At 26.5% G+C, this 13,963-nt stretch overlaps 1 protein-coding gene across 1 annotated transcript in view; it reads right to left on the bottom strand.

The window, feature by feature from the left end:
• LOC111627968 (elongation factor-like GTPase 1) overlaps positions 1 to 13,963 on the bottom strand; it is an 80,328-nt gene that overhangs the window by 53,734 nt on the left and 12,631 nt on the right. The window contains exons 4-10 of the mRNA XM_023371673.1: positions 13,590 to 13,674; positions 11,798 to 11,931; positions 9,831 to 9,968; positions 7,270 to 7,326; positions 5,996 to 6,043; positions 5,716 to 5,825; positions 2,401 to 2,524 (exon numbers count right to left, since the gene is read on the bottom strand). Coding sequence (XP_023227441.1) covers positions 2,401 to 2,524; positions 5,716 to 5,825; positions 5,996 to 6,043; positions 7,270 to 7,326; positions 9,831 to 9,968; positions 11,798 to 11,931; positions 13,590 to 13,674 — 696 coding nt within the window. The remainder of the gene's footprint in view (positions 1 to 2,400; positions 2,525 to 5,715; positions 5,826 to 5,995; positions 6,044 to 7,269; positions 7,327 to 9,830; positions 9,969 to 11,797; positions 11,932 to 13,589; positions 13,675 to 13,963) is intronic.

The raw sequence follows: 13,963 nt of genomic DNA, 5'->3' as shown, positions 1-13,963 counted from the left end.
AAATTATTTATCAGATATCGCGGCCGCCGTTTCGTGTGCTGTTCCGCGACGAAGACAAGCTTTGAACAACGGGCGTAGTCGAACGGTACACACTCGGTAAGTAATCCTATAATTTTTTGTTTATAGCATAGTTTATATGGATTATTCCCAAAAAATTATACGTATTTTGGAAATGTTGAGTCGAATTAGTCTAGAATCGGTTAATTTTATAGAAGAAAACCTTTCGAACAGCCTTAGTCCGTAAAGTTCCCACCTATCAGGCTGCGATTGGCTCATGTATTTAATCATTCCTACAACGTAATTTTCGGTTAGCGTGGAACGTATCTAAGCGTTATAGGGGGGGTCTACTGTACTTCAAAACTGTGTAAATTAAATTAAAAACTTTAAGTTAGAAATTTTGAATTTTAGATTAAATTATTATACTATTTTACATTTAAATACTATACCTTGTTTTAAAAATTCTTAAATTTTTGATGTAATATATCAGAAAATAAATTCATTATATAAAATGAAAATATCAAATATAAATTATTTTAATACAATCTCTCTACACACCAGTAAATATAAATAAAATACTCCTCAAACCATTTAACCAGAGTGCTTCTATTTTTTAAAATTGTGAACGTTTGAATATACTTGAGAAAAAAACAGAGAGGATACCTATCACATATAATCTGATACTGAAATCAATTTATAATATGATAGCTAAATGACGAGGCATAAATATTGCATACAGAAGATTTCAAACTGACTTCAGGATACTAACTAATGGCAAAGACCTACCAAACCCTAAAAGGCTTCCAGGAGTATACATAGTACCGCTAGAAGACAGCAGGTGACATGGACAGCTGACATATATTGGTTCCACAAAGCGTTTGTTAAAAGCGAGATTAAAAGAATACGAGTCAGACATACAGCATGGTAGAAACAGATCAGCACTAGCAGCATACGCCTTGAAACAAGAAATAACGGCGGATCTGAACACGGCGAAAATCATTATAAACAACTCCAACCCACAACAACTAAAATGGCTAGAAGCCACGGAGATATTTAAGGTGGAAATAAATGGTACACATATTAATTATAAGGAAGAAATGGCCCTATCTGTAGCATGGTAGATTTTGCTGGATAACAGCATTTAAAGCAGGGGTGTCCAACCCGCAGCCCGCGGGCCGCATGCGGCCCAAGGCAAGTTCCAATGCGGCCCAATAAACGTGTAAACAAAACCTACAAATGTTTTAATTTTTTATTATTTATTTATTTCAATGGCATAAACTCAAAAAAAAGTTTCACAAAGCCGTAAACCTTTATTCATATTTTATTTTTGAGTGGAAAGAAAATATTTCAAATACTTGGAGATGTGTGAATGCGGAAGGATTACTAAATAAAGCTGGAGTTGTGTCTCAAAGAATTATATACCCAAATTTGGGAAAAGGAGGGAAAGATGAGAAAGGACAAAAGATGTAGTAGTGAGAAAGGTTAAATAGATCTTCTGTTAAGCAAATATGGACCCATAATTTTTCAACCTTTTTCACTTCTTTATCTTTTGTTTTTTGCCTCTTTTTTCCGCACTTGGGTCTATAATCCTTTGATTCACAGCTCCAGCTTTATTTAGTATTTCTTCCAACGTTGCGAGATTTGGCTACATTGGGCCAAATGTGGCTACTTTTTTTGGTTTGACGTAAAAAATATCATTTGGCGCTTTGGCTACTTTTTCGGTTACATATTATTTATAATTATATAAATTGAATAAAAATGCACTTCAAAATGGTGGTTCGTCGTTTTTATTAATTAGAGACACAAATAAAACAAATATTTGTGTTTTTCAAATAAATTTTCGTTTGTTTCTTTTACAATAAATGAATTTATCTATTTCTAAGTAAAAATTGAAAGTGTCTGTAGAAGTAATTTTTTAACATATTTTTTTTCTTGATAAAGTTATAATATTTATTATTATTATCTACACATGTTATTCCTTAAATATACTTGTATATTCGGCCACAAGTATATATTATATATACTTGTGGCCCAAACCTCCTTGCCTTCTTCCAATGCGGCCCAGAGAAACAAAAAGGTTGGACACCCCTGATTTAAAGAGATGATTATGGAGTATGCGCAATACAACTACAGAATGATTTCACATGATAGTGTTCGGAAGAAATTCATATCGAATGTTTATTTGAACAGTAACAGCCTATTTGATAAAGCCTGAAGAAGAGCCCAGGAGGGGCGACGAAAATGTTTGCAATTCTAAAAATAGAAGCACTCTGGTTAAAAGGTTTGAGGAGTATTTTATAAATTATTTTAAAATTAAATTTTCTTCACCAAATCATTAAAGATAATTGTATTAAATTTTTACTTTATAGGTTTTTTTTGCAGTTTTTAGCATAGATAATTTACCTGGGCACCTTTCATTATTCGTTTTGTTTTTGTATTCAAATAATAGTCTCCCCATAATGTTTTATTTAAAATATCTTCTTTGATTCCAAGCTTTGTTGAATAAAGTTTGGCAAAATGAGAAATTCTGAAATTAAAAGTTTAATGAATTATAAAAGGAAGATTTAAATATGTAAATATGAAGTACATTACTTTAACATAGAAATTAACCTATTGAAGTCCACTATTGAAAATAAACTAAAATTCAATTTATGTCTATTATTGATGTGAGATTGAGAACCTGAGTTTGCTCTATTTTAAGGAAATTTTTTACATATTTCTCCATCACAATCATTAAGAAAACATCACACAGAAAAAGGATTGAATGTCACCCTTTTCATTAACAACTGTTAAGAAATTATAACAATCTATAGTTAAAAGAGAGGAAGTCAACCTTTGAACAAGTAACCAGGATGAATCTAACAAGTTTCGTACCAAATATTATACTATCTGCTCCTTAAAAACGTAAAAACAACAGCTTAGCATCATCAACAACTCACCTATGACCTCACACCTGCAACTTTGTCTCCAAACAGCTGATCACCTGATCATTTTCCCAGGCCTACGAAGGATAAAAGGAGCGCGAACTCCAGCAGACTTGACCATATAACCCAGTCTCCCATCTCGCCATATTCCAGGACTCCAACCCCCTCTTGTCTCACCATATTCTGGAGGACATCAGTGGACTCCAACCAAGACTCCAATCTCGCCATATTCCAGAGAGACTCCAACCCAGACTCCAGTCTCACCATATTCCAGAGTGGACTCTCTCTAAGGATCCAGAGAGAGCTAGACTCGCCATTATCCAGGTGTAAAACCCTATGCCTCACAAGCAATGGAGAACAACTTCACTCTTGCAGAGGTATTTGTAGTTTGTCAGAATACTTCTAAACTCTCTCCTTAAACATAGATAGAATGGAAACGATTTCCCGAGAACCTTGTGAGTGCCGTGCATACACTTAGATTGTAGTTATGTTTCGTAGTTATCTTGTAATCTAGGTTTATACCGTATATATTAAATATGTCTACTCCATTTTTCAACTTTTAGACCCCTATCAACTCACCCATTGCACTCCCCACTCAACAGTTGAATTGGCCCTCCTACTCAACATTTGTTTACGATTCACAAGTTAGGATGCAACCATTAACTATCCTAACTGATGTCAGGTCCTGACATCGAAAGGATCTTGCAATCCCGACAACAATTTAGCAAATAGCCATCCAGTGACAAAGTGAGTTGATCACTTAGTTGCCAACTTGTTGCCAAATAAGTGATCAACAGGGAACCCCTATGCCCCCAGTTTCTCACATTTATGATGTTCTCAATTATAGATGCACTTATGTCATATTTAATTGATAAAAATCAAGAATCTCTAAATTTGAAATGCTAAGAGAAACAAAGCTAAATAAGTGTTAATAAAATATAAAACAATGAGATCGGTAAAATTTCTAAAAATATAATTTTTAAAAATAAAAGACGAGTAAATTAAGACACTCTTTCAAAAACCGACTNAAAATGGAAAATTTGTTTAAAAGACGCGTGGTAGAACATTTATGTATAATAGAATATGCAAATTTACTAAATCAGAATGTCGGTCTAAACGTTGATGCATGCTGGGAAAAGTTCCTTTGTATAAAAGGGAACAGGTGTCTAGTTGTTTGATTATCCACTGATGAGGCTGTAACGGCGAAATGCATTTGGAAAACAATTTGAAATTTACGAAAATAAAAGAATTAACCCTGGTTAAAGTAATGTATCTTTGTTGATTTACTGTTTGTCTGCTAATGCAAATTGCTCGAAGTCGGTTTTTGAAAGAGTGTCTTAATTTACTCGTCTTTTATTTTTAAAAATTATATTTTTAAAGCTAAATAAGTTTTATTACTAAAAATATTTCTAAAAATTGATCACTGTATAAAAATAGTCATGACAAGTGTTAATAGTAGAATAATTGATTGTGAAATCTGTTGATTTAATCTTCATATTATTATTTTAGATGACCATGCATATTAAAGGATCAAAATCCCCAATTTAAATTTTATCAAAAATTAGAATTAATAATGTCAAAAACTGATAAGTGTTCTAAACCTATCAGTTTTTGACATTATTTTTTCATCATTACACTCAAAACATATATTTATCATAAAATACTGCTACACTGAAGATTTAATAAATATAAAACGTCAGCTTTATTAATCTTTTTATTGATTAGTAATTAATTCTTCCATGAAGACAAAATTTTCATGATAACTATTAAACAAATCATCAATTTTTGAAATCAATTATCCTAGAAATATTACATGATCAAGATTATTGAAGATTGTAAAAGTTATAATAGTTGTTTTAATGACAACTATTATAACTTTTACAATCTTCAGTTTAAAAAAAGTTAACAGAAATTATGAAAATATGAAAAAATATTAAAAAAGCTTATTTATTTGAATTCATACATATGTTGTCAGCCAAGATGTAATTAAGGATATTATCATTTTTGCACTAAAATCTATTTGGTTTTTGTCCTGTGTAGAAAGACATACAAGCAAGTATAGTTGTTTTCCAGAGTTTTTATTTTTTTTAAAAGAGTTGATAGTATGGTACATAAACTGTTTTCTTATGCAGAGTCATTGTATTGTTTACCGTAAATTGTAACAGTAATATCATCATTATTATTTATTAACTTTTGAGATAATGTTAGTGATTAATAAAAGAGGGGTAAATGTGATTTATTTTCAATTCTTAATTTTGTAGGTTTTTCTGCAGCACACTTTACAAAAATTAATTATGTGATGTAATGAGAAAAAACATTTAACAAAATATTTTATTAGTTTTAAAAATTTGTAATATATATTTTAAAATATATTAATATATCATTATTAATATTTTACATATAATTACAAGTAACTCAGTTATAAGCAGTAGTTATTTGAAATTATTATAGTAGTAGTCATTAGAAATTTGAACCATTGAATTTTGTTATTGTTTTATTAGACATTAATAAAAAGTTACTAAAATAACAGTTGCTTTAATTATTTTAACTACTTGATTTAATTATTTTTTATTGATAATATAATTGTCCATTGTATATAATGTATCTCTAAATTTTTAAAATTTACTTATTTAAATGCTTTAAAAATTTTTTTAAATTTAGTTTTCAATTTAATTTATTCAATTATATAATATTTTGACTTATATTCATTGCTGAAAGAATCTTAAATATAAATGCCAAATTGTTATTTAAATATAATTAATCTAAATTAAACTTAAAAATTCATTTGACTTACCCAAAGCCCCATCCATCAATTGCACTAGCAAATATTACATTGTTTTGTTCTGGTGAAAAATATACAGTTGAATCATCTGTATCATCAATACCACTATTCCAATCATATGTCTACAGACAAAAAATTAATAATTATTATTCATCAGTTATTCATTTTAATGATTTTTTTTTTAATTTTATAATGATATCAACTTTATTCATAAAAACTGCAGAAATATTAATTGAAACAGTTTCTATAAATTGGTTCATGATCATAAAAAATAATGAAAATTATTCTTTACCTGATCAGTTGTACTATTTTTCTCTCCTTTATCATTGAGAACTGACTCCTGTAAAAAAAATTTTATATTTAAGTCTTTTGTAAACAGAGGCATAGTCACAAACATAGATATTATATCTATTTATATGGAAGTGTTTCTGATATCAAAATATTTTTTAAAAATATTAAAGCAATTAGTTTTTTTGCTTCCATTAAAATTAAGGTATTATTAAGATTATTACTGTACTTCAAATCAATAAAATTGATCAGTAAAATTGCAAGAAACAAACATAGTAGTAGTTTTTTTTTTCTTTAAGTCAATAAAATAATGATGATAATCCAAATAAATAAAATTTGTAATAAAAATAATGTGATTGTTTTTACATAGGACTAATATAAATTGTAAATTAAAACAAAAAAATATATCTTAAAACCAGTAGCAAACTAGATGGCATTAATGAGAATCTGTGGCTAACAACAATAGAGATATCTGTCTAGTTAGATTTCTGGAGTGACCAAGAATGATAGATAGGCATAGTTGAATTTATTGCATAATATTTTGGGATTATCTTGTTGAGAAACAGGTGACACAAACAAAATCATGGTTGAAGCTGTTAGCAATTGAGAAAAATGGAGTTTAGATGATGAGTTTTCTGATAGATGTGTTCAGGATGCAATTCTTCCACTAAAGTATTCATACTTTTTGTTCCCTCAATGCTAAATCCATTTTTGATCTGACTCTATTTATCTTCTATTACCAGGTTTGTCTCTGACATGTTACTGCACATGCAGTCAGAGACAAACCTGATAGCGGATGAGCTAATAAAAGTTCATCATCACTAGATTTTAATGCCTGTGCCATGTTTACCAATAGATTGAAAGAGACAAACAAGGTGTTACTTAATAAAAGCTAAGCTAATGGATTTCAACTGGTTAATTTAAATCAAACCAAAATATTATTTATTTGTACTTGGCAACATCCAATATTGGAAGATTACAAAAATTAGTCATTACATTAGTTATCATAATGTATTATATTGGTAGCAGCAAATTAATACATTTTAAAAATTTTTTACAATTAGATTAACAAAAAAAAATTATTATATTTGCACATCAATATTAGTTCATAAAATACTTAAATTTATAAATTAATAATGATGTGATGTAGTAAAACTAATATACAGCAGTGTTTATTTCTAAAAAGTATTGTTTGTATATCTAAAGTACAATTTGAAATTAACCTTTCAATAATAATTTAAATTGTCATTTCAATAATAATACTTAAAAACTACTTACTGTTTGAAATTTTTCCAGAATATCAGAAGTGAAAAGTTCAGCAGTTACAACATTCACCTAAAAATTTTCAGCATGTGTATTATAAATACAGTCATAATTTTTCAAAATCAAATATAATTTCAATGCTAAAAATACAATCTTTTAAATAAGATTAATTATCTTATTTAAAAGATTGTATTACATTTTACATTACTGTTTTTTCCAAAACTCAGAAGTAAAAGAAAGTTGTGAAAATGAATTTATAAACAAATATCAATAATAATCTATTCTTAAATAAATTTTGAAAGTTTTGATATGTAACAATATTTTTTTAATTTATACACAATGCAGTAAAACAAAATTAAAATCAAACTATTCTAAAAATATTTTTTAATTATTTACAGTTCTTACTGGAATAACTTAGTGTTTAAAATGTTCTCATGAGTTAAAATTTGCAATTGACTAGTTACAACGAATTTTTCAAATTACTGAATTAATACATTTATAAATAATGAAATATTTAAGTCTGCTGTATTCCATTAGAATATAGCAGACTTGATAACTCAAAGTGGAAGGAACAAAGAAAAAGTTTTGAGTTAACGAAATTTTGAATTACAGAAATTACCGATATTTTAATGAAATCATAAACATAATACTTAAATACATTATATTTTATTATATTTTAGACCTGTAACAAAACATTGCCACTACTCATGAAAAAAGTCTGTTACAAGAGTTTAACATCAATTTTATCAAGTGTTTATCATGATTGCTCAACAATATTATGCTTCAACAGAATCTTGTTTTATGAATGATGTACTTAGAAAGCCTCTTAGAGTGCTTTCTGGCTAAATGTAGGAAAAGCATATAGGTCCTTCATTGCTTATTTCTTTACTTCAACAATGACGCCATCTTCTGATAAGTGTCTACAGACAGCAAGGCCATTGTCAACATTGACAAAATCTTTGAATGGCAATTTTTCATCACTCATTGCTGGAATAAAATCAGCCCAGTCTTATTCAATATAATTCACAGATTTTGATGAAGATTTCAATTTATTCAAAGCATGAACAAATTGTTAATCAAAACCTAGTTTTGTAAAGCAATTTGTAATGGTGTTTTGTGGAATGAAAATTTCAAGTTTTGTTAATAATTTGCATTGCATCTAGCAGGTTTACTTCAAACTCATGTAATCCATCTTCAATAAAATGCAACATCTTTTATACAATAAACTAGCTGTATCATAATTTAAAGTTTTGAATAATTTCCTGATCTAAAGGTTGCAATCTACATTTGTATTTGGTAATAAAAATTGAACTGTTATAACTTTAAAAGTGGAAATCATCAAATGTGCACTGTAAATATTAATAAAAAAATAACTTTTTCTGTTTTCAATGATCATGTAAGTGTCTAATTTTTTCAGCCAGTTTTAAAAAAGGCAATTTCTTGGCATTGTAAAAACATTAAGGCTTTAAAGATTTTCCAACAACAACAGTAGTTTTTCATTATCTGTCATATCCATTCCAAAAAGAAGAGTTACACATCCTGTGCATTTTTATCTCTGTGACATAAATCCCCTTTAAACACTACTGTTTTGTCCAGCAGACATTTTAAAAATATGCCTGTATTTGCCTGCATTCAATGCATCATCTGGGCTATTGTTTGTAAAATTTGTGGCAAGCTTCTCAATTACTTTGCACAATCCTCTTCTCACACCTATGCACTTTCACTACAGCTTTTAATCTGTAGTGAAGTGCAGAAGTGTAAAAACTATTCCGTGCATTTTTAAAAATTTATCCAGCCACTACTACTTGCTTTGAATCTTGTATGGTTCCAACTGTTGTTTGAATTGTTCAACATTCTCTAAGAAGTTTTCCATCAATAGAAAAACCTATAACAATCAATAGAGTTTGTCTTTCCAATAAGTACACCAATCATTTGTCCCCATCCTGCTTTCAATTCACTAACATTGATCAAATTAAACAAGAATGTTGATAATAAGTTTTAATAATTTAAACACATTGAGGAACCATAAATTTTTTAATGATGATTTGCCAAACATTACAAAACAGATATGTAAACTTATCCTGACAATTGAATAAAATCTAAAGTATCTGTGACAATTTAAAGTTCTATCACTCTTAATAAAAAACCCTGTAGTTTATAAACCATAATTCTCCTAAATCAAAAATTTTCATTTTAATTCAAAAGTTATAAATAAATAAGTTTAGGAAGGCAAAAATAATGATTACAATTAAAAATAAAAAGCAAAAGCATTGTTTATAACAAATTTTCAATTTTATAATTATTTTAAATTAATTTTTTAAAAAGTACATTAAAAAATGCTTTATTTTTTTTATAATTATAGCTTTTGTTACAATGAATTTTCGTTGTTTTAAAATAATATAATTCAATAATAAGTATTATAATCAAATTTCATATTTTATTTAAAATGTTCCATTGTTATTATTTTATTCTAAACATCAAAAATTTATAATACAGAATTGAAAATGTCTGCTTCATGTTAAAATCTTAATCATTGTTTTTGAACAAATATAAAATTACTATGAAAAACTACTTACTTGTTCTAATACTTGCTGCAAATGTACATATGCATCAAGTGGTGTCATTTTTCTTTCCAAAATGAGTCTATCAATTTTATTAAGAACAAGAACAGGACGGATGTTTTCAGTCCAAGCTTGACAAAGTGCAATTTTAGTCTAAATTTTAAAAAAATTAACTTTTTAAACTTCATACTATAAAATATATTTTCAAAAAAAAATCTTATTTATATTGTACAGTACATATAATGTTATAGTTTATGAAAAATATATATATAATTTATATTTTTTGATAAATTTCATAGATTCCCATAAAAATAAGTGTATATTTAACATAATAAATTTTATAACATCTTTTATTGTTCTATGCTTTATAATGCAGTAGGTTTGCCCATCTGGGCTGAACACCAAGCTCCACTCATTCATAGATTTAACATTGTGAATTCTGATGTATATATCTGATCCCAGGTCAAATTTTAAAATGCCGTTTGTGTCATGTTTAAGGTCCAGATTTTTTAGTGCTCCACCAATCAAATAAAATTGAAATTCATAAGAAAAAAGTGATTTTCATATGAAAATCACCATATTCCAAAGCAACAATTTGTTTGGATATCAATTGTTTTTTGTTTAATAATTGTATTATTACATTAAGACATAAGACAATAGTGCACAATTCATTCGGCAGTCACCAAGCACCAATTAATGTGTTGCCAACCAAATGCACTGCCAACTGGTGCTTTCAATATGCCTATAGAAAATTTGTTAAGTTATAAAAAGATTTAATTCACATAAATTTAAGATTTTATTATTTAGATTTGAATAACATTTTGAATAAAATTCATTTGTTTCAGTGCAATTTTATCCTTATAAAATTAAGCCATAAAATTAAAATAGCACTATGGAAAACCCCCATAGACTTTGACCTATGAACCCAAAGTTTCATGAGCCTCTCACTAACAACAACAAAGGCTTAAGTTTAAAATTTGAGCTTTCTAGACGCAGTAGTTTTTTGCTACAAGCATCTACAGTGCCGAGTGAAGAAGAAGAAAATACAGCTTTTTTGGCAATTTTTGCACGTTTTAATTGCTTATATTTCGACAACTACTTTATAGAAAATGTTGAAATTTTGCACAATACCTAAGAAAGCAATTATCTTTTAAATAAGATATTCAAAATTACTTTAGACATTTGAGAGTGAAGAAATCAACCCCCAAAATCAGCAACTCTGATTTCTGTATATATAGTCAGTCAGTGACTTTTTTACTTGGTGGGTAGTCACTGCAGTGATTCTTGATTTGGCAATACTATCAGCCATGGTTTGTGTTTTTCTCTGTCATCTATCATATGGCTGACATGATGAATGAGCACTGACAATGACATATTTTTTTTTACATTTTCTAACTTTAATTGTTTTTCCCAAGACTAGAATGTTTACTTTGAAAAAAATTCAATATGCAATTTTTGCACATTCTAACACACAGGAAATCAATTTATTGTTATTTATTTATTTATTACATTAAATTTAGCAATGTCTCACAGACAATATTTAGCAATCCCATTACAACAATCCCAATTAATTAAAAAAACAAAATTATTATGAAACTCCTTGAATTTTTTATCCTACACAATTTGATGAAACATAATGTAATAAAATCTATTGTAGAATAGTTTTAATAGGACTATAGGATAAATTCAGAAATTGCACATTTTTTGAATAATCTAAATGTCTTTGATCAGTTTGACAGTTGTATCTAAATTAAAAAAATTCAAATACAGCTTTACCATATCTAGAAGTCTGAAAATTTTATTTCAAATGATTATGTAAAATATGCAATCAATTTTTTCTTAAAATTACTATTTGTTATTGTTATGAAATGAAAAATATTTTAATGCTAGTTTCTTGTTCATTTACAGTCAAATGAATTATCATCATACATCTGTAATAGAGAATACATATAATACAAAAATTTAAATTCCTGTTTACTAACCTGAGCACAAACACCTTCAATAACATCAACAACAAGAATTGCACCATCACATAAACGAACTGCTGTAGAAACTTCACCATAAAAATCAACATGTCCAGGAGAATCAATTAAATTAATTAAATAGTCTTCTTCTCCTAAAATATATTTAATTTCTATTAAAATATTTTATAATGGCTAAAACTAATAATTATACATTGATTAAATAAAATTCATTTAACAACTTAATTGTTATTATAACATAACATATTTAATTACAGGAAAATATAATGAAAAATATTAGTTAAGTCAATAGCCTTATTTACATTAATTGTTCATATTAAATACTATTTCAACGAAAATATTGTAAAAAATTATACTTTTAGTAACATCAGTTTTCATGATATAATTTTTATTAAAACATGTATTTTAATGTCATTTCATTGTATTTCATAGTTAATTCAAATTTTGAAACTAATATTAAAATTACAGAGCATAAAGACAGCAACTGAATAATAAAATACATTTATTTTCCTGATTATCTCCTAAAATAAAGTTTAAAACAGGTAGAATTATTCAATTCAATAAAAATAAATAAACTTTTAAAATTCAGCACCAACTTCCACTAGTGTTATTTCATATTTTTATTATTTCACAAAGTAGCATATTTTTTATTCATTTCAATATTTTTTCCCACAAGCATATCTAATTTTTCAAAATATATATTTTCAGAGAAACTGAAAAAGTACAAACAAATTATTGATATAGGATTACATTATAAACTTCAATATGAAAAGGGTATTATATAAACCTGCAATTTTTGCTTCATGATCAATCTCAAGGATAGGGATTAATATATAATTAAAACATCAAACTTATATAAATTTCATTAATTTAACAAATTATAATTGATTACTGTGCAAAATTTGTTTTAATTAGAGTCTGAATTCTGAAAATAACCTTTATGTGAGTAAATGTTAATACTTTACCATTTTTTTATTAATTATCTGTTTTAAAAATCTATTATTTTACTTTTTATTTTAAATATATGTTTTGGTATCATAAGTTTGTTATGTATATTTTCAGTATACTTTTTTTCATGTAGTGAACATAATTCATTTGCAATAGCAAAAAGTTTTAGTTCAAATAATTAAAATATTCAAATAATTATTCTAAAATAATTTTATAAAATTGAATTTAAATTTGACTTTTGAATAACATTTTTACAATCAAATGCNTGAAATAATTAAAATATTCAAATAATTATTCTAAAATAATTTTATAAAATTGAATTTAAATTTGACTTTTGAATAACATTTTTACAATCAAATACAAAATTATTCAAAGCCAAAAACAACCTGCTAGATCTGTTAAGCTATATTAAGGCTAGTTTAATAATTTATATCTAATTATCTATCTAAACCAGTCTTAATATAGCCTGAAAAATCCTGCAGATTGTTTAGCATTAATTAATAATCAGGTTATTGAATTTGTTGTTATATACAAATTATTTAACATTTTAATGCTTTTAATAGTAGAACACATTTAAAAAACATGTTAAAATTTTGAGAATTAAATAGCATTCTAAAGAAGATTAAATAAATGCATTTATTAAATTTTTTATTATAACCAATATTTTAATATAAAAATTAACATTATTATCAATCTACTAAAGTTTCTAAATTAAAGTATTACTCTTTTATTTTTTAATAAAAGAGTAATACTTAAACATCTGATAGGATATTTTTCAAAAAATATGTTGCCATTTAAAAAATTATTTTATAATATAGGAAATTATCATTTATATTAAATTTACCAATCTTATGATGAATAGACACAGAACTGCATTTCATGGTAATACCCCTTTCTTGTTCATCTTTGCGGCTATCCAAATATCTTAACTGGAATAGTTTTTAAAAAGTATACAATAATCATATAGTAATAAATAATTATTAGACTATACAGTATAAATTAAATAAGCAAAATCATAATTTTCAATAAATTTACAATAGAAATTTTATATAAAACTAAAAATAAATTTCATTTCAAATAAATTTTTTATCTGAAATATATCAACATTTTTAAAAAATAACAATACTAATTATATTCATTATTAAACAAACAGAAAACATAGACATAGTTTATAGATTTTTGTTTCTGTTTTTGAAATTATAATTTTTTAGAAACTCA

Source organism: Centruroides sculpturatus, unplaced genomic scaffold, assembly GCF_000671375.1.
Source record: "Centruroides sculpturatus isolate CEXI.00-Female unplaced genomic scaffold, Cexi_2.0 scaffold442, whole genome shotgun sequence".
Classification (NCBI taxonomy): Eukaryota; Metazoa; Arthropoda; class Arachnida; order Scorpiones; family Buthidae; genus Centruroides; species Centruroides sculpturatus.
This window is presented reverse-complemented; position numbering and strand designations above follow the sequence as displayed.